Source organism: Bubalus kerabau, chromosome 5 (genome assembly GCF_029407905.1).
Source record: "Bubalus kerabau isolate K-KA32 ecotype Philippines breed swamp buffalo chromosome 5, PCC_UOA_SB_1v2, whole genome shotgun sequence".
Lineage (NCBI taxonomy): Eukaryota > Metazoa > Chordata > Mammalia > Artiodactyla > Bovidae > Bubalus > Bubalus kerabau.
The window spans coordinates 113115595-113137094 of record NC_073628.1 but is presented as its reverse complement, the minus strand read 5'-3'; the positions used below and the strand labels follow the sequence as shown (position 1 = coordinate 113137094).

Below are 21500 nucleotides of genomic sequence, written 5' to 3'. Positions count from 1 at the left end.
TGCCAGGTCGGGCAGCAAAAGGCCCTTCACTGCCAAGATTCTTACCACCAAATGCTTTGCTCTTGTCTTGTTTTCAGTGGCCTCTCCCCGAAGTCCTGTGAACAAGACCACCTTGACATTGATCAGCATCACCAGCTGCGTGATCGGCCTTGTGTGCTCCTCCCATGTCAGCTGCCCCCTTGTGGTCAGAATCACCCTGCACGTCCCCGAGCACCTCATCGCTGATGGTAAGCCCACCTCTGAAGATGCCATTCCTCTGCCCCCACCCAGAGAGGAAGGCTTCAGGATGGGCAGGAAAGATACAGACAAGCCAGGGTCCACTGTGACCTATTACTATTAGTGAGAAAAAAAATATACCCAGATAAGAAAGACAGAGGACAAAATTAGATTGTCCACCTATGAAATCAGATTGTTGTGTTGTTCAGTCGCCCAGTTGTGTCCAACTCTTTGTGACCTCATGGACTGCAGCACGCCAGGCCTCCCTGTCCATCACCATCTCCTGGAGTTTGCCCAAGTTCATGTCCATTTCTGATGGAATCAGAAAACAGGTTAAAAAAAAAAAATGAGCAGATCACTCTCTCCTCTCTGTGCCCATTTCTGTTTGTTTTTCAATAAGCACCTGTCTCAGATGGTAAAGCATCTGCCTACAATGCAGGAGACCTGGGTTCAATCCCTGGGTTGGGAAGATACCCTGGAGAAGAAAATGACAAACCACTCCACTACTCTCACCTGGAAAATTCTATGGACAGAGGAACCTGGTAGGCTACAGTCCATGGGATCAAAAAGAGTCAGACACAACTGAGCGACTTCACTTCACTTGGTGGATAAATACAGAGCTTACTGGCTATAGATACATAGCCACCAAGATTCTCTTAGCCTTTGAATGGGGAAAAGCTAAGTGAAACAGTCAAGTGTTGAAATATCAGTCATGTTTCCAATTGGTATGCCTGGTGAGAAATTCCTAATTGCAGTAACTTGCTATGAGCCTAGCAAGCTGAAGCAATAATTTACTTTCACCCAGGGGAACCCCAATATAATGAAGGAATAATATAGGTTTGGAGAGTCCCCGAATTAGTAAAGCCCAGAGCACCTAATTGACTTGTTAATGTCTGTTCTCTCAGTTGCTGTTAAGGCTGAAAACAGGTGGGGACTGTCCAGGGGGTTAGAGAGCCTGCTATTTCATGGCAACTGAAGACAGGCAGCAGGTCCCTGTTCCTTGGATGAGTGCCAGCGCCTGTGGCTGGGTCTGATGGAGCCATGCCACAGCCATCACAGAGCTGCTCTGTCCCTCTATCCCTTGGGACCACCCTAGTAGAGATGGGATGGGGCGAGTCAGCAAGGGATGATGTGGCAGGAGGTCCAAGAGGTGGCTGAGCGTCTGTCTGCTGACTCCTCGCTCTGTGACTCACTGTGGGCCAGGATTAGTAGAGGTAATGACCTTGGGTTGGGGCTAATCTGCAGAGCATCCCTGATTCTGTCTTCCGTGATGCATGTGTATGTGTGTCGAGGGTGGGTGGTGGTGTTATGTGCACACACAAGCACATCTCCTTTCTCTCCCCCTGCAGGGAGCCGCTTCATCTTGCTGGAGGGGAGCCAGTTGGATGCCAGTGACTGGCTGAACCCTGCCCAAGTGGTTCTCTTCTCTCAGCAGAACTCCAGTGGGCCCTGGGCCATGGACCTCTGTGCCCGGCGGCTTCTGGACCCCTGTGAACACCAGTGCGACCCCGAAACTGGTAGGCGGGAGCATCGGGCAGTGGGTAACTGTCAGAGTTCATGCCTCTTGCAAGCACTCCCTCAAAATCCAGGCCACCCCTCCTGATTGACCCATTATCATTGGGAGCCAAGGCTGTGCAGACTGTGCAGACTGGCAGCTCAGGTTGGGCCCCTGAGTGTGCTGGCTTGAAATGTGGGTCATCTTCTGGCAGAAGCCTTGGAAACATCCTGACTATAGCCACAAGTCCCACACATATCTCAGAATGACCTCCATAGCCCATTTCCCTGCAGTCAGGGGATATCAGCTATGGGGTCTGAAATCGTTATACATGTTTATTGCAGAAAATTTGGAGAATTTAGAAAAGCGTATAGAAGGAAATGATTCTCATCTATAATTCTATCTCCTGGAGAAATCATTTAAAAATTTTAATGTCCTCCCCTCTGATCTTTTACAGTGACTGATTCTTAGAAGTTTGTAAGCACACTAAGTCCTGTAGAGTTTTCTTGATTTTTTTCACACATTCTATCATGGGAATTTTCTAGAAACACTAAATAATCCTCAATAATGTAATTTCTAATGACCATTTGGTATTCTATTGTATGTCTGTATCATAGCTCATTTAAATAGTCCTGTATTATTTGACATTTAGGATGCATTAAATTTTTAATTTTTACAAATACTATTAAAATGAATATCTTTCCACATAAATGTAGGGCACATTTGAAGTCATGTTCTTCAAATAAATCTTAGAAGAGAGATTACTGGGCCAAAGGGTATAGGCATCTTTCAGGCTATTATATTATCCAGTGGGGCTGGGACTGCTCTGAGAGAGGGTTTGAATTCAGACACAGTATGCGTTGGGGTGTTCACAGTGCTTCTTGAGCTCCAAGATACCAGGAATATGGAGCCTTCATCCCAGGTCGCTTTGCACTTTTGTTGTAGAAGGACTTCATCTATGATATTCTTTATAAAGACCTAGTTCCAGTAGATTCAGTACACAGATAGCTCCTTCTCAGAGGCATGGTTCAGTTCAGTTCAGTTCAGTTGCTTGTGTCCAATGCTCTGCAACCCAATGGACTGCAGCATGCCAGGCCTCCCTGTCCATCACCAACTCCCGGAGCTTGCTCAAACTCATATCCATTGAGTCTGTAATGCCATCCAATCTTCTCATTCCCTGTCATCCCCTTTTCCTCCTGCCTTCAATCTTTCCCAGCATCAGGGTCTTTTCCAATGAGTCAGTTCTTCACATCAGGTGGCTAAAGTATTGGAGTTTCAGCTTCAGCATCAGTCCCCCCATGAATATTCAGGACTGATTTCCTTTATGATTGACTGGTTTGATCTCTGTGCAGTCCAAGGGACTTTCAAGAGTCTTCTCCAACACCACAGTTCAAAAGCATCAATTCTTCAGCACTGAACTTTCTTTATAGTCCAACTCTCACATCCATATATGACTACTGGAAAAACCTTGGCTTTGACTAGATGGACCTTTGTTGGCAAAGTAATGTCTCTGCTTTTTAATATGCTGTCTAGGTTGGTCATAGCTTTTCTTCCAAGTAGCAAGCATCTTTTAATTTAATGGCTGCAGTCACCATCTGCAGTGATTTTGGAGCCCAAGAAAATAAAGTCTGTCACTGTTTCCATTGTTTCCCATCTCTTTGCCATGAAAGGATGGGACCGGATGCCATGATCTTCATTTTTTGAATGTTGAGTTTTAAGCCAGGCTTTCTGCCTTAAGGGTGGTATCATCTTCATATCTGAGGTTATTGATATTTCTCCCAGCAATCTTGATTCCAGCTTGTGCTTCACCCAGCCCAGCATTTTTCATGATGTACTCTACATAGAAGTTAAATAAGCAGAGTGAAACGGAGAAGGCAATGGCACCCCACTCCATTACTCTTGCCTGGAAAATCCCATGGATGGAGGAGCCTGGAAGGCTACAGGTCATGGGGTCGCTGAGGGTCGGACACGACTGAGCGACTTCACTTTCACTTTTCACTTTCATGCATTGGAGAAGGAAATGGCAACCCACTCCAGTGTTCTTGCCTGGAGAATCCCAGGGACGGGGGAGCCTGGTGGGCTGCCGTCTATGGAGTCGCACAGAGTCAGACACAACTGAAGCAACTTAGCAGTAGCAGCAACAGCAAGCAGAGTGACAATATGCAACCTTGATATACTCCTTTCCCAATTTGGAACCAGTCTGTTGTTCCATGTCTGGTTCTAACTGTTACTCTTGACCTGCATACAGATTTTTTAGGAGGCAGGTAAGGTGGTCTGGTATTCCCATCTCTTTAAGAATTTTCCAGTTTGTTATGACCCACACAGTCAAAGGCTTCAGCATAGTCAATGAAGCAGAAGTAGATGTTTTTTCTGGAATTCCCTTTCTTTTCCAATGCATGTTGGCAATTTGATCTCTGGTTCCTCTGCATTTTCTAAATCCAGCTTGAACATCTGGAAGTTCTTAGTTCACATACTGTTGAAGCCTTGCTTGGAGAATTTTGAGCATTACTTTACTAGCATGTGAGATGAGTACAATTGTGTGGTAGTTTGAACATTCTTTGGCATTGCCTTTCTTTGGGATTGGAATGGAAACTGACCTTTTCCAGTCCTGTGGCTACTGCTGAGTTTTCCAAATTTGCTGGCATATTGAGTGCAACACTTTCACAGCATCATCTTTTAGGATTTGAAATAGCTCAACTAGAATTCCATCACCACCACTAGCTTTGTTCATAGTGATGCTTCCTAAGGCCCACTTGATTTTGCGCTCCAGGATGTCTGGTTCTAGGTGAGTGATCACACCATTGTGGTTATCCGGGTCATTAAGATATTTTTTGTATGGTTTTTCTGTGTATTCTTGTCATCTCTTCTTAATATCTTCTGCCTCTGTTAGGTCCATACTAGTTCTGTCCTTTATTGAGCCCATCTTTGCATGAAATTTTCCCTTGGTACCTCTAGTTCTCCTGAAGAGATCTCTAGTCTTTCCCATTCTATAGTTTTCCTTTGTTTCTTTGCATTGATCATTTAGGAAAGCTTTCTTATCTCTCCTTGCTATTCTTTGGAACTCTGCATTCAGATGCTTATATCTTTCCCTTTCTCCTTACCAGAGGCATGGTAAGATACCTTAGAACCAGGGAAGGGGATGTACTGACATCTAAGACCCCCAAGTGAAACATTGTTGGAGTCTAGAGCCGGCTCCTCCAGCTCTCTGTACCTCATGTACCACCCCCTCTTCTTCCTCCTCCTATACACACGCACATACAGACACACACACACACACACACACATAAACACACACATACAGATGCATCTCAGTCAGATGCCAGGCTGTAAGGATATCGGTAGAAGTTGCCTCCAAGAGACTTGGCTCTTACTTCTGTTATAATCCATCGTTTCAGCTCTCTGGGGGAATAACAGGTAACCGCAGCATCAAAAGTTCACCTTGTTAGGTCTAAAAGTTGTTGTTACGTGGGCCCATCGCAGAGATTCTAGGCCCCCATATGGAGGAGAAAGCACAGCATTTTAAACATCTGATGTCTAAGACTGTGCTTACTTGCTGCTCCTCCCACGCTGTCAGGCAAACACCAAACCAGACAGATGGGCTGTGCACCATGCCCAAAAGCCAGCGTGCTCAGGAGAGAAAAGCAGGCTTATTTCAGTGGTAGGGCCTCTTCAGGCAACTGAGTAGTCTCTGGCCCACTCTGACCTGCATGAGGAGGCCCTGGCCAATCTCACTTGTTAAAGTCACTTCTGAGAGAAGCGTGACCTCCAGAGGGTCTTGGAAGCTTCACCTGAGGTTTTAAAGAACAGGAAGCTCTTTGAATAACACGTGGAAAGAGGGATTGATGTTTTAAGCTTGGTCGGTCTTAGAGATAAACCCCTCCTTACTTTAGGTCAGTGCTCAAATTCCCTAAGAAGTACATGCCTTGCCTGAAGTCCCATGGCTACCGCAGGCAGAGTTGGTGTTCTATCCACCATGAAATCGGAGCAGAAGTGGGGTTGTAAAGGTCAAGGCCAACACACCTGTCGCTGTAACACTATTCACCAGTCACCATTGCTGGACATCCCTGTTTCCCAAGCTGGAAGCTGAAGAAGCTACTTGTCCACAGCGAAGCTCCCATCACCTCTTCAGCCCCTCCTGATGTCTCATTGCTAATATTCACTTGCAAATGCCTTTGGGAAGCCCCTCCCCTGCCAGTGGCTTCCCAGTATTTGTGGCAATTAATGAAATTCCAACTGGAAAGCCAGGGATGGAGGTTAAAACAAGAACCCCCAACAGAACTAAGGTGCGATATCTTCATTCAGGGTAGCCGCTGGGAAATGATGGCTGCAGAGACTTCCATTTCCATCAATGCTGGGGTTGCAAACCCTCCCCCTTCCCGCCCTGCTTCTGTCTGAGCAGGGGATGATGTGGTCATCCCACACACTCATCAGCAAGAAACTTTATCGCCTCCCACACTCTATCCTAGAGCCTTTCTCCAAGGAGCTGAGTGTGGGAATTGGCTGCAAGTCAAGCTCACGATATTTTTGCAGTCCTCCAGCTAACTCACTTGGAAATGCCATAGTGTTGGGACATGTGCTTTCTCAGCCATGCTGAGGGCTCTGCCCATGTGGATGGGTAGAACTGTGCAAGTGCACATGTATATGTTTTCACACACACAAACACACACGCAAGCACTGGTGCTCAGTCACTGCAAAGGAGCACCCCCTCCCCCAGAGCCTGAAGCTCTCCTTAGGCACCCTTCCAGCGTGTTCCAAACTTAAGTGTGTGTTTACTCATCACCCGCACAGAAGTTTGGAGTACCAGGTGGAGTAGGTGTTGTAGACTGTTTAGTCACTCAGTCGTGTCCAACTCTTTGTGACCCCATGGACTGCTGCACGCCAGGCCTCCCTGTCCTTCACTATCTCCTGGAGCTTGCTCAAACTCATGTCCATCGAGTCAGTGATGCCATCCAGCCATCTCATCCTCTGTTGACCCCTTCTCCTCCTACCCTCAGTCTTTCCCAGCATCAGGGTCTTTTCCAATGAGTCAGCTCTTTGCATCAGGTGGACAAAGTATTGGAGCCTCAGCTTCAACATCAGTCTTTCCAATGAATATTCAGGGTTGATTTCCCTCAGGATTGACTGGTTTGATCTCCCTATTGTCCACAGGACTCTCAAGAAAGAGTCTTCTCCAGCACCACAATTTGAAAGCATCAATTCTTCAGGGTTCAGGCGTTGTGAAGTGAAGTGAAGTTGCTCATCGTGTCCAGCTCTTTGAGATCCCATGGACTGTAGCCTACCAAGCTCCTCCATCCATGGGATTTTCCAGGCAATAGTACTGGAGTGGGTTGCCATTTCCTTCTCCAGGGAATCTTCCTGATCCAGGGATCAAATCTGGGTCTCCCACATTGTAGACAGACGCTTTACCGTCTGAGCCACCAGGGAAGTCAGGTGTTGTAATGGGCCCAAAATATGTTCACTTCCTAATCTGAAGAACCTGTTAAAATGTTATGTTACCTGGCAAAAATGAATGCAAGTTGCAGATGAAATTAAGGTTGCTGTACATCTGATCTTAAAATAAGGGGAGTATCCTGAATTAATCAAGTAGGCCCAATGAAATCACAAGAATGCTTAACAGTGGAAGAGGGAGGGAGAAGAGGCCAGAGTGATGCCACATGAAAAGGACTCCACCAACCATTGCTGGATTTGAAGGCTGAGGAGCCAGTGAATGCAGGCATCCTGTAGAAGGTGGAAAAGGCAAGGAAAATGATTCTCCCCTCAAGCCTCTAGAAAGGAACATGGCCCCATGGACACCTTGTTTTTAGCCCAGTGAGACTCACATCAGATTTCTGACCTGCAGATCTGCAAGGTAGTAAATTTCTCTTGTTTTAAACCACTAAGTTTGTGATAATTTTTTTATGGTGGCTATAGAAAAATAACACACCGGGGAAGGAGAAAAAGGACAGAGGAAAAATAAACATTGTTATACCCTCTGTATGTCGCCCTGGCATGGTTTATGGAGGGTGGCTACACAGACCTAGAGATGGGTCAGGAATCTGCAGAAGGCCTAGAGCTAGAAGGAACTTGAGATCCATGTTCCATTCCAGCCTCCCCTTGCCGTTCTCCCACTGTGCTATTTGGGCGGGACATTACGTACCTAAAGCTCCTAGCCTGGGAGCCCTCTGGCAACCACATGCTGACTTTCTCTCCCAGATCCTGCCAGGTTGGTGACCCTGGGTGTGTCTCTGGTCACGTGGGGCTAACAGCAAACTACTGAAATTGTGTCCTGCCTGGATCCAGCCAGGCATTGACTTTTTCTGTACTTTCTAAGGGTTTTTGTGGCAGCTATATTTTGGTTGATTGGTTTTCTGATGGCAATACAGGCTGACTAGCTTCAGCAACTTCACTCTCTCTCTGCTCCATTCCTGGCCTTTGTTCTGCCATATGGGCAGCTGTGGAGGCTTCACACACCTGCTGGATTTCACAGCCCCCATCATTTCTGGCCACAGACCTTCATTGCCCTTTTCAGGATATGTAGCTTTTATGAGTCTGCAAGGAGGATGGGCTTCCAAGCTAAATCAAGTTTTAATCACCATCCAAGATGGTCACTGAAATTCCTTCTGTCCCAGATCTTTGTGTAGGCCAGTCCCATCCTGGAAGAAGTGTGTAAAATCTGGTGAGGGGCATTGACTAGTTCCCAGACTCACTCTAGCCCTCCTCCCCTTTCCTCGCTCTGAACAAAGACCTTCCTCTCTCTCTTTCTCTAGTCTTCCCTAGTTTTCAGAACCCAGTTTGGCGGGGTACCACAGCTCCCATTTTGTTCCTGCCCACTGGATTGCCCACTCACCCCAAACTCCTTTTGTGGCTCAGTTAAAGCACCTTGCTTCAGGGTGTACTTTTGGCTTATTTCCCTCTGTCTGTCCTCCCAGAGTCACCTGTGGCTATTTGATTCTGAGCCTGATGTCTGCCCAGAAGAGGAGACCAGGCAATTAGATGTTATTCCCTCCCAGATGTCTTGCAAAGATTTCTGTTTTTGGATGAAGCATACCCAATTCATTTAAATAAAAGTCAGCAGCTACCTGAAGGTTGGAGATGATCAGGGCTTTTTGGCATTGATCTCTGTATTTACTTCATGAAGAACTTGTGTTCAGCCCAGTCATGTCTGAGGAGCTCTGGCTTCAAGGTCTTCCTTTAACCCTTCAAAGAGGTTTGTGCCTCCATCTGTCTGTGGAATGAGTGGGAAATGACTGAAGGCACTGCACATCACGGAAGGTACCTCGAGGTGTCTGCCTTCAGGGTGTCAAGCGCAGATCAAGTGTAAGCATCTCCAGGCCCTACATGGATCATCTCTTGGGTGGGGTTGTGCTCTCTGGCAATGTGGCTGCCTTTGAGTGCCTCCTGCAGGGCACACTTCATCGCGGTTGGGCACTTCTCCGTGGCCGAGACACGTCTCTGCATTGGATTCCTATGAACACCACCACAGAGTCGGCACGTCATGTGTTCCCTGCCATCTGTCACAGCAGATGCAGACACTGTAACACTTCGAGCTTAGGAGGGCATCCAACACCCTTGTGGGGTCTTTAAAATTCACAGCTAACAGTCAGAGCCTGTGCTTGCACGAAACCCCTCTTAAAGTCAAGATTTAGCAGTTGGTTGCCATAGCAACTTTCCTCATCAAGTCTGAACTCCTTTCAATGTAGATGGCCAAACTGGTTTTGAAGAGGAATACAGAAGAGAAAAGTTTGGTGAGTCCCAGAAATGAGGATGATTTAAGAGGCAAATTTTGGAAATCCTCAAGCTCTAACCTGATATGTTTGAAACATCTCTGTGTTGCTCTGACTTGGGGCTGCATTTACCATTGTATGGAGAAAAGCTTTTGTTGTCAATAGTGTCCCCACATTGTAATGAATGATGGAAACCTCATAAGGGGATAATGACTATGAAGGCAATTTGAGGAAGGTAAATGTGCTCTACAAATGGTAGGTATTGCCATCATTAGGAAAATCAAGCTCTGCTCGAACTCTGGGTTGTTACTGCATTTATTTCTACACATTTTGTGGTAACTAGATCTCAAGTGTGGAGGAAGGATTCACTTTTTTGTCAGTCTTTAATTCTAGGCAAGGCATCCAGCCAAGAACTTTCTAAGAGTCAGAGTGATGGGTTTGACAACCTCTTGAGATTACTTCCTGTTTTGTAATATCATATCCATGCCTAAATGTCCACAAGGAAATTAAAAGATGATCTGCTTAAGGGAGAATCATATCTGGACACTTGACCCGTTAATTGGCTTGATATTGGCATCTTGGGGAGAGGTAGTGGTATCTATAAATTTAGGGCATACTTTAATTAATTTATTACTGTCCATTACACAGTATTTATACAAGGTCTATTCAAAAAGAGGAAAAACCAGCTTATTCCTCCCCTTGTGTAACTTTTAGTCTAGAGTCCATGCTTTCTTTGGAATTGATACGGTAAGAAGCCCAGCTCCTGGTATTTCCCTTCTTGCCCTCCTCTGGTCCTTGTCCATTTTCTTTCCTTCTATCAGTGAAACAGCCTTCACCAGAAGCCTTATCATCAGCTGTGCTTTCTTATGTTTGACTCCCAGCTTCGTGACCATTCCTAGATTCAGCTCAGCACCTCTGAAGCCAGTAAATTGGAGCCTGTTGTGAATCTGGCCCGCGTGGAAGCCTAAATTTGTCATCCAGGAGACAAAGCATTGCTCTAACGCTCCCTTTGTATCCCTCACAAAGGAAGTGATTCATTTTCACTCCACTCCTGAGAACCTTGACTGAGTCGGTGCGGGAGAGGACGAAGAGTGTTATCTGGTTGTGAGACTCTGATGGGCAGTAGCTTATAGGGCAGTTTTGGCAAGAATGTCTGTGCTTAGAGTTTAACAAAAACTTCTTGCTCAGAGCCTACACAATCCCTGCCCTCATAACTGTAAGGCCCCTTCACTCCATTTTTATTGTTTTTTATCTTTGAAAAGAGGAAATAGCTCTCAAAGCTATTATTCCATCTCTGTCCTTTTAGAGCATCTCTTCCCAAGGAGATAAAGAAACCTTACCCCTTGTCTCTGTAGGGCCTGGTGCCTTTATAGCAATTTCCAAGTGTTAGGGAGTCACACCCTGTTCTTTCACTACCTGCAAGTTAAAGAAGCAGCCTGTGAAAGACTCAGTGCTGCTGCTGTAGTGGAACTGGTCTCAGCAGTTTAGGGATGCACAGCATCACCCAAGGGATTGTTAACAGGAGGAAACAGTTACAACTTTCTTCAAAGTCATTCTAAGTAGAGCAATGATTCTTGATCTTTTGGGGGGTCTTGGATTGGCTGGTACATCTGATGAATGTTATGGAAGGCTGCTGAGGAAAGACACACATAAACACACTACAGTTTTGCATACGACTCCAGAGAAGGCAATGGCACCCCACTCCAGTACTCTTGCCTAGCAAATCCCATGGACGGAGGAGCCTGGTAGGCTCCAGTCCATGGGGTCGCTAGGAGTCGGACACGACTGAGCGACTTCACTTTCACTTTTCACTTTTATGCACTGGAGAAGGAAATGGCAACCCACTCCAGTGTTCTTGCCTGGAGAATCCCAGGGACAGGGCAGACTGGTGGGCTGCCATCTATGGGGTCGCACAGAGTCAGACACGACTGAAAGCGAGTTGGCAGCAGCAGTTAGCAGCCAGAGAGGCTGTGGACCTCTTGGTACCCTATCGGGGTAACGAATGGTAATGAAATATAGTGATACCATAAACAAACATAGGTGATCCTTCTGTTTATCAGCACAAAGATAATTAGCCTTGGACTTCCCTGGATGTCCAGTGGTTAAGATGCTGCCTTCCAATGCAGGGGATATGAGCTAGATCCCTGGTTGGGGAACTAGGGTCTCACATGCCTCGGGGTGTAGCCAGAAATTAAAAAAAAATTATAGCTATTTTCATTTAAAAACCCAGAGTTCTTATAAAATCATAATAGCTATAAGTGGCCTCCTCTAAATACAACAGTCGTTCTTGGGCTAGCTATACAGCCTGGTTGGGGAAAAAGGTCTGTAGTCAGACCGACATAGGTTCAAATGCTAACTCTGCCATTTAAAAGCTTTCTCCAGATCCCTTAATTTTTCTGAGCCTCAGTTTCCATTATCAGCATAACATTGCTAATAATACATACTTTTCAAGTTTCTTAGAAATATTTGATAAAATAACTCACTTATGTGGTCTTTAAACATGTACTTATCATCTAATACGTACCTTGCAGTATTTGGCCACTGAGAAAATAAAGATGAAAAAGTCCCTTGCTCAGTCCTTCTTGGGTTTTGTGTCTGCGGAGCCCATGTAACAGGTGCTGTGTAAATGTTAGTTTCCTCCCCTAGTGAAAGTCATCATGTAGTGAAAATGGACGATTGGTGCTGTGTTCCCTCACATGGGCAGTGGACATGGGAATGTATGGCATAATGGGATTTATGGCCTCATCCCTGCCACTGTTAGAGTTTGATCTGATCATTACAGTTTCTCCAGCACAGACATGTCAATCAATTTCTTTGTGTTTCTTTTCCTTCTTCCTCACCCTGCTTCTAAGGGGAATGCCTCTGCTACGAAGGGTACATGAAGGATCCAGTACACAAGCATCTTTGCATTCGGAATGAATGGGGAACCAACCAGGGGTAAGTGAGGGGATGGCGAATTAGCCGGGTCCTGGATATTACCACTCCCTCAGGCAGACAGGACGCGGAGCAATTGGTCTAGAGGGACAGAGCTAAAGGGTGGTTCTATTCTGAACATCAAACGGGTGACCTGTCACTGTGCACCCATATTTACACCATCCCAGTGACGTCCTTCTCTTCTTTCTCTCCGCTTCTGAGTTCAGAGCCTTCAGCTGGGATCTGGGAATCAGGCTTCTTTTTCTTACCACCGTCAACCATGAGGATTCCACAGACAGGACTTAGCTGATGATTTTGTTGGAGACACGTGAAGACACACAGACTCTAGCACAGCTCCCCCAGAGCTTCACGAGCTTTGTGAGACTGACACGAGTAGAGGCTTGTGTTCACCAGCACTGTCAGAGCGGGCGAGACGCAAAGACTCGGGGAATGCAGGATTGAGATAAAGGAGTTTTGTCTGATCCCCAATTACCATCTCTCTGTGAGACCTTTGCTTTCCCCCGAGCACAGACAACTGGGGTAAAATATTAATAGTTACCATGTCCATTGCTTTGTTTTTAAATCTATTTTACTTTTTTAAATTTTTCATGGTGATAAAATATACATAACATAGAAATGATTATTTTCCCCATTCTTAAGTGTACAATTCAATGACATTAAGTGCACTCATAGTATTGGGCCACTATCACCGCTGTCTATCTTCTGTTGCTTTTTTTATCTTTTTATACTTTATTTGGGGTGCTGAGAACCCATTTTCTGCCTTGATTGTGTTCAGTAGGAGAGTGTGGGGAGACAAGGGTCAATAATGCTAATAATAGCAGTCAGTGGGGCAGGGGAAACTGGAAATCAGGGCAAAAGCCCTCTTGGAGTGATTGCTTGGACTGCAGAGTTGAAATGTATTTGCAGCCTGACAGGGTGGAGAAAAGAAACCACCATCAGTTCCCATAGCACCACTGAGGACTCTTAGCCCTGAGGTCGATGCTTAGCCTCTTCTGTATGTTTCTGATGAGCCCATACCTAGAATATTGAATGTAGTTCTGGACTCTCAAAGCAATAAATATGTAGACAAATGGGTGAGAGTTTGGAGAAGAGCAATAAAAATGATTGAAGAGCCCGAGGGAGTGATTTATGATGAAGGGATAGAAGAACTCCACTCAGAGAACTTGGCCAGCTGATGACTAAGTCAAGGCATGATAGATGCCCGTAGACGTTCGATGAGGGCAAATGTGCTGGAACGGGTTGAAGTTGAGCGATAAGGACAAGAGAGAATGAAGTTAAGAAAAGGAAATCTGAGTCACAGGTCAGAAAACTTGGGGGAAGTCAGAATGCCATGAAATTTCTCTGTTAGTGGAAAAGAAGGATGACTCCGTTTCTACTGAATTGGTGATTGTATCAGGGAGGCAGGCCGCAAAATGTAGAGGAAGGAGTTTGGAGAAGGGTAAATGCATATGAGGTGGCCTGCTGTTGAAAGATTGGTGGGGAGAGCTTGGCTCATAGATGCCAAGCAGAGTGTGAATAGCGTGCCATTCACCGTGCATGTGTAAAGGCTGTTCAGTCCTCTTACTCTCTGACCCCTGACATGTTTGCATGGTTGCTGAGGCACCAGGATTTTAGCTTACGTGATGGCTGAGAATCTCAGTTGACTATGATTCTTATTGAGTAAAATATTGGGAAAGCTGATGAATAACTGACAAAGAGATCTCTTAGCCAGCATACCTGCTGCTGAAGTAAACAATGACAAAAAATCATTTCACTTTGTGCCCTGAATGATCAGGGCTGGCTCTCTGCAGTGATTGGATTTGGGGGCTAATCACTCAAGCCTCCGTGCCCCTTGTCTTGTAGACAGATCATGTGAGGATGGGCCTGACTTCACTGGGTAATTGCACAAGGCTTTGTCATTCCCTCTGGCTGTGTGTAGAGACAGTCTTAGGATGTAGACAAGAGCCTCCAGGGAAATGGTGGAGGCCCCACAATGGTGTCATTTAAAATAAGACAGGCTAAAGCCCCAAGTTACAGACTGACAGGAACATTAGCCCCAGGAAACAGACAAGTAGACCTAATCTGTCATTTCCATCTCTAATTTCCATTATTCTCTGATCATCACTGTCTACTCGTTCTGGACACTAATAAAATAACGGAACAACTGTTAGGAGGTGGGGGGAAAGTGACTATCTGGAGAATAATGGAGCCAGGAGTGATAAGCAGCATGAGTTTACATGTATATAAAGAAGTGCCAGACAAAGGACTGCATTTTCCTCCTAAAATGACAAGATAAATGAAAAGCAGAAGACGCCATACATCTTGATCTAAATCAGGGGTCTGATGCCATGTTTCTTTAAATTATTTTTACAAAATTAATCGAAATTGATTTCAACATGAAAACTGTCACTTGAATTGAAAAGTACCTGATGGATTGCTAACTAATGACATGTATTGGGGTATTATGGAAAAATCAATGGTAGGCCTGATTTTCCTGAATAATTTATTTAATGTTCCAGGAGGTGGAGGTGAGCTACATGTATGGGAATTTACGTTTTTCACTTAGTATTCCTATATCGCATACGGTAAAATACCTGAACATTCTTTTGAAGTCAAACAACCAAATCCTAGGCCACTGAAAGCTAAGATGAATTCCCTTGTGAAAAATCTAGGTTAATGTACCAAAGGAAAAGTAGCAATGAAGCAGTCATGACTTTCAGACAAGGAAGAACATTGATCAAGGACGTTAATACAAAAAAAAAAAAATCCAGTGGATGATTCTGTGAGACAGAGGATTTACCTGCAACTTTATCCAGCCACTGCATTGTGCTTCAGTTTACCTGGATCTATTTGTGTTCATGTGAGTGTGGTATGTGATGTATGTGTAAGTGATGTGTGTGTCTGAGTGTGCTGGTTTGTTTATAGAAATCCCCTCACTGCTCCAGGATTCCCTGGTGGCTCAGACAGTAAATAATCTGCCTGCAGTGTAGGAGACCTGGGTTCGATCTCTTGTTTAGGGAGATCCTCTAGAGAAGGAAAGGGCAACCCACTCCAATATTCTTGCCTGGAGCATGGACAGGGGAAACTGGCAGGCTATAATCCATGGGGCCAAAAAGAGTCAGACACAGCTGAAGCGATTAACACACACTTTCTCACCATGCCATTCCGTCGTTTACTCTCTCACTCATTCATGTTTTCAGCAAATATTCACTGCATTACACATTGTGGCCCAGGGTAGGCTAGGTTGCTAATTATAAGAAGAAGATGTTGTCTCTGCTCTGGAAGAACTAATAGTCTAGATAGATAGGTGGGCACATAACAAGGAAATTGCAGTGAATTCTAAAACCAGTTAAAGGTTTCAGTTCAGTTCAGTTCAGTTGCTAAGTCGTGTCCGACTCTTTGTGACCCCATGGACTGCAGCATGCCAGGCCTCCCTGTCCATCACAAACTCCCAGAGTTCACTCAAACTCATGTCCATTGAGTCAGTGATGCCATCCAGCCATCTCATCCTCTGTTGTCCCCTTCTTCTCCTGCCCTCAATCTTTCCCAGCATCAGGGTCTTTTCAAGTGAGTCAGCTCTTTGCATCAGGTGGCCAAAGTATTGGAGTTTCAGCTTCAACATCAGTCCTTCCAATGAATATTCAGGACTGATTTGCTTTAGGATGGACTCGCTGGATCTCTTTACTATCCAACGGACTCTCAAGAGTCTTCTCCAACACCACAGTTCAAAAGCATCAATTCTTTGGCGCTCAGCTTTCTTTATAGTCCAATTCTCACATCTATACATGACTACGGGAAACACCATAAGCTTGACTAGATGGACCTTTGTTGGCAAAGTAATGTCTCTGCTTTTTAATATGCTGTCTAAGTTGGTCATGACTTCTCTTCCAAGGAGCAAGAGTCTTTTAATTTCATGGCAGCAGTCACCATCTGCAGTGATTTGGGAGCCCAAGAAAATAAAGTCTGTCACTGTTTCCACTGTTTCCCCATCTATTTGTCATGAAGTGATGGGACCAGATGCCATGATCTTAGTTTTCTGAATGTTGAGTTTTAAGCCAACTTTTTCACTCTCCTCTTTCACTTTCATCAAGAGGCTCTTTAATTCTTCTTCACTTTCTGCTATAAGGGTGGTGTCATCTACATATCTGAGGTTATTGATATTTCTCCTGGCAATCTTGATTCTAGCTTGTGCTTCTTCCAGCCCAGTGTTTCTCATGATGTACTCTGCATATAAGTTACATAAGCAAGGTGACAATATACAGCCTTGATGTACTCCTTTCCCTATTTGAAACTAGTCTGTTGTTCCATGTCGAGTTCCAACTGTTGCTTCCTGACCTGCCTACCGATTTCTCAAGAGGCAGGTCAGGTGGTCTGGTATTTCCATCTCTTGAAGAATTTTCCACAGTTTGTTGTGATCCACACAGTCAAAGGTTGTGGCATAGTCAGTAAAGCAGAAATAGATGTCTTTCTGGAACTCTCTTGCTTTTTCAATGATCCAGCAGATGTTGGCAATTTGATTTCTGGTTCCTCTGCCTTTCTAAAACCAGCTTGAACATCGGGAAGTTCATGGTTCATGTACTGTTGAAGTCTGGCTTGGAGAATTTTGAGCATTACTTTACTAGCGTGTGAGATGAGTGCAATTGTGCTGCAGTTTGAACATTCTTTGGCATTGCCTTTCTTTGGGATTGGAATGAAAACTGACCTTTTCCAGTCCTGTGGCCACTGCTGAGTTTTCCAAATTTGCTGGCATATTGAGTGCAGCACTTTCACAGCATCATCTTTTAGGATTTGAAATAGCTCAAGTGGAATTCCATCATCTCAACTAGTTTTGTTCACAGTGATGCTTTCTAAGGCCCACTTGACTTCACATTCCAGGATGTCTGGCTCTAGGTGAGTAATCATAAAGGTCTGAGCAAAGTTTAATAGGACTACCATTTAAGGAGTTCTTTATGTGACATCCCAGAATCTGGAATATGGTTTCATGGAGAAGTTAGATCTTAAACTGTTCTGTTTAATAGGTACCAAAGGTAATTTTAAACAGAAAGAACAGCATATGCCAAGACATGGAGACTCAAGAAGCATGATTTTTCCAGAAATGACAAACAAGTAGCTCAGTGTAGCTTACAGGTGCAGTCCACAGAGACAGGAGACAAGGCTGGTAAGGTGGATAACCACTAGATCTTGGGGACATCCCTGGTGGTCCAGTGACTGAAGACTATGTGCTCCCAATGCAGGGGCCTGGCTTCGATCCCTGGTCAGGGAACCAGATCCCGCGTGCCACAACTAAAGATCCTATGTGCCGCAACTGAGTCCTGGCACAGCCTAAAAATTAGACTAGATCTGAAGAGCTCTTGCTTACTAAGGCTTTGAACCTTAAAGCTCCATGTGTACACCCCTTGAATGATGAGCAGGAGGTGTCTGTATATGTGGTGGATTGTTCTCTCACTGCGTGTTATTTTTCTGGACCCTTCAAAATAAGACATCTTAAAAATGAAGCAGAACAAACACACAAGAAACCTCTCAAGACTATCTAGTTTTACTTATCTGGATTGTGCAAGTAAAACATAGTCTTAAAATTATCCTGTAGATAAAAGTTTTCAAGACCACACAGCAAAGAGTTTCAGGAAACTGGGGACCATATATGTATGTGCGATGTAAATTGAGGGCACTGCAACCATCTTGGTGACTCTGGTTTTGCCAAAAATGCCCAAGGAGAAGTGAGGCAGGTTGAGACATTCATGTGTGAATCTTGGTAATAATGTCAGTCACTGTGGTTCACCCAAGTGACAGGATCCAGGCAGGGTGGCAGGTTGTAAAATCAATGAGTTCATTACACAAGAGGTTCCGATTCACTAAAAGTAAAAATAGCTTCAAAAAGATTTAAACAAAGTCATGGATGACAGACTTCTAATGAGTTATTAAAAGAACATGGCATGTTTGAGGTTACATCCTTGGTCTCTGAGGTTGGCAACAAAATCAATCACTGCCTGACTGACCCAGCACCCCTGGTAACCGGGTGCCCAGCAGAAGACCCAGCATGGGAGGGTCCTACCCTGACCCAGGGCTTCGCCACGTCTCTGTCTAACCTGTGTGGATTCACAAGTGTTCAGCCTTCTGACCCCTGTGGCTGCATAGACACAGCCAGAGGCCCTTGGGGTCTCTATATGGTATTTGTCTGCTAGGACACCAGGGACAAATTGAAAATTTTCACAGACAAGAAAAGTGAAAGTAAAAGTCACTCAGTCGTGTCCAACTCTTGCGACCCCCTGGATTATACAGTCCATGGAATTCTCCAGGCCATAACTGGAGTGGGTAGCCTTTCCCTTCTCCAGGGGATCTTCCCAACCCAGGGATTGAACCCAGGTCTCCCACATTGCAGGCAGATTCTTTACCAGCTGAGCAACAAGGGAAGCCCAAGAATACTGGAGTGGGTAGCCTATCCCGTCTCCAGCAGATCTTTCTGACCCAGAATCGAACCAGAGTCTCCTGCATTGCAGGCGGATTCTTGAAACCAATAATGTCAATAAAGACAAGAAAGGAAACCAATAGATGAGGGTGAGGGAGGCAAGAGAGATTGATTTACATGAAAATATGAGAGGAGAAAAAACAATGTATTTAGCCACTTTGGAGGTTATTAAGAAAGGCTCTAATGATGTCTTTTGATAAAGAGTGGACCCAACAGCCTCTCGATATGTTTTTCAGAATACCACCATTAGATTACATTCATGCATTTGACGGTGTTCCCAGTAAAGAGCAGTCTGGTTTCTTATTCTGGCATCTCAGATACAGAGTGTGACACCAAGGAGAGTCCCCACTGGAGAACATAGTGCTAGATTTCAGTGCTGAAGGATGGCGATGGAGCGATGATTTATGAGATGGGAAGAGACCAGCTGTGGAAAATGAACAGGTGTTTCTCGAGGTTTTAAAAGCCATTGTCAGAACTAGACTTGTTCATCAGAGCACTCCTCTCACTGCCTGCTCAGGAGGCAACTAACATACCATGGTCTCCCCTCAGATCCGTGCCTTGTGTGCATGTGTGTGCACACACACATACCCTCACACAGCCCATGCCATCTTAATAAGGCCTCTTCATTGTCTCAGGTGCGTACTGTTCTTTCTATTTCTACAACTCCCCACTGCTCCTCACCCTCCCAGGAGTGACTGCTTGGGGATTCTAAATCTGTACAAGAAACAAATGTCCCACACCAAAGCATCTGGTTTCCTTTTCAAACCAAGAAGGAGGACGGTGTTTGTCATGGTTGGTCTCAGCCCCTCTGTCTTTTTCAGAAACGTCCTTGACAGAAGGTAATTTTATTTAGGTCTGTCTGAATGATGCCATCCTAAACATTTCCCTAGAGACCACTCACAGGAAAATGACCACAGCCCAGGAGGGAGGCTGCCTTTCCCTCTGGGTTCTAGGTGTTAGCAGAGATTGACCTACGCAGATTATTCAAAAGGATCCAAAATCCATTCTCCCCTCCAGACCCCCTAAAACTGAGCAGGAATATTCTCTCAGCTTTCTGACCATCAAAGAGCAAACACGGAACCATTGTAGGGCAGCGACTAGAATGCTGGGGGGTAGCTCTGATTCCCAGCCCAGGTCGTGGGCAGTGTTTGGCCTTCTCTGACCTGCCCGAGGTCTCATCAGAAGTGACTCAGATGGAGTCAGACAGCCCTGTGTGACACATGACATTTCCTGACTTTCTTTTGTCCATTTCTAGCTCATCATCTGGCTTTTACGTCCCCACCCCGCTGCCTGTCTGTGTCAGCGATGCCCTATTCACCTTCCTCCAGCCAACCCCCACACCAGACAAGATTTGCAGGCCAGCCTGCCGCTGCTCTTTTATCTGTGGGCGCCCTCCTCCCTTCCCTCCAGCCCTGGCTTCATTGTCTGTGCCCAGCTCCTGTCACTGCCATGCCAGGCACAAATGTGATTACCCTCCCATTAGCTCTCTTTTTATTCTCCTTTTTTCTGTGTGTGTGTGTGTGACTCCTTCTAATTACCCTCACTTATTCCCTTCTTCCTAGTGAGGGTTTCTAGTGTTTTTATTTGGCCTTTTATTTCTCATTCTCCTTTTCTTTCCCCCTCCATTTTTTTTTTCTTGCATCGCCTCCTCTTCCTCCAGGACTCAGTAGAAATGTGACTGTCCTTTCTCCCACCTATTTCAACAACAAACAGGTCATCTTAGCTCTTCGAATGAAACCTAATGTTCCTAGCTCCTTCTCTTATGAGAAGCTTTGGTGTAGCCTGATTCCAGCTGAAATGTTGCCCCTTAGAAGGAGAACTGACTCCTGATGGTTACGCAGGCAGGAACTGAATGTAAAGTGGATCTCCACCTACCAAGATGACCTCAGATGGGCTTAAGGGGATCAAGCCCCCCCCCGTTGGCTCAGGGAACCCTGCATCTCATTCTTAGGGATTTTCTCAAGTGGCAGCATGTTTAATTTGACCCATTTTCATGGCAAATGTGTGGTCAGTCAGCTGAGTACAGCCATATGCTTTGTGTGTTGCAGGTAGACAGCTGGCAGAAAGAGCAGCTAAGGGCTGAAACCTCGTCCCTGTGGGCCCAAGCAAAGCAAACCCTGAGACGCTGGGAGGGGTGTGGGGGGCTGGTCGGGGAGGGGACATCTGCCCTGATGCCCGCCTTTTTCTACTGTGCACCAAGGCACTTGAGGAGCTTGTACTCCCTTGGTGGTGATTGTCTTGGGTGATGCCCTTTGCTCCCCTCTTAGAGGCAACTTGAACCTTCTTAGTTACTTGGGATGATACAAGAGCAAAATATGCCCTAATAATTGACTCTCTGATGCCAGTTCATAGAGCAGATACTTAAGAATCACCTGGGGAGCTTATTTAAAATACTGACTTTCGATTGCTGCCCCATGAGATTTTAGTTTCATGGGTCTGAGCGAGGGCCCAGACTCTGTACATATGAAAAGCTCCCCCATATGCTTCTGCAGTCCAGCTAGACTTTAGAGCCCTTCCTGGGTAAGGTGTGGAGTCTCCATATCGCCCATGCCCCAGGAAGACATCCTCTTAACCACACACCTTCCCCACTGATGAAAATAATGGGCTTGTAGACTAGTGGCTTAGTGCATCTTAAAGGATTCTTGCATTTTACTGATTGGGAAATAGAGGGCCAGAGAGTTGAAGAAACTTGTTCAAGGTCACATAG

At 45.4% G+C, this 21500-nt stretch overlaps 1 protein-coding gene across 1 annotated transcript in view; it reads left to right on the top strand.

Moving 5' to 3' along the window:
* LOC129653251 (astrotactin-1-like) overlaps nt 1-12955 on the top strand; it is a 54928-nt gene extending 41973 nt beyond the window's left edge. The window contains exons 5-8 of the mRNA XM_055582745.1: nt 78-227; nt 1566-1733; nt 12267-12351; nt 12555-12955. Of these exons, the coding sequence (XP_055438720.1) occupies nt 78-227; nt 1566-1733; nt 12267-12351; nt 12555-12633 (482 nt within the window). The 3' untranslated portion in view covers nt 12634-12955. The remainder of the gene's footprint in view (nt 1-77; nt 228-1565; nt 1734-12266; nt 12352-12554) is intronic.
* The last annotated feature ends 8545 nt before the right edge of the window (nt 12956-21500 follow it).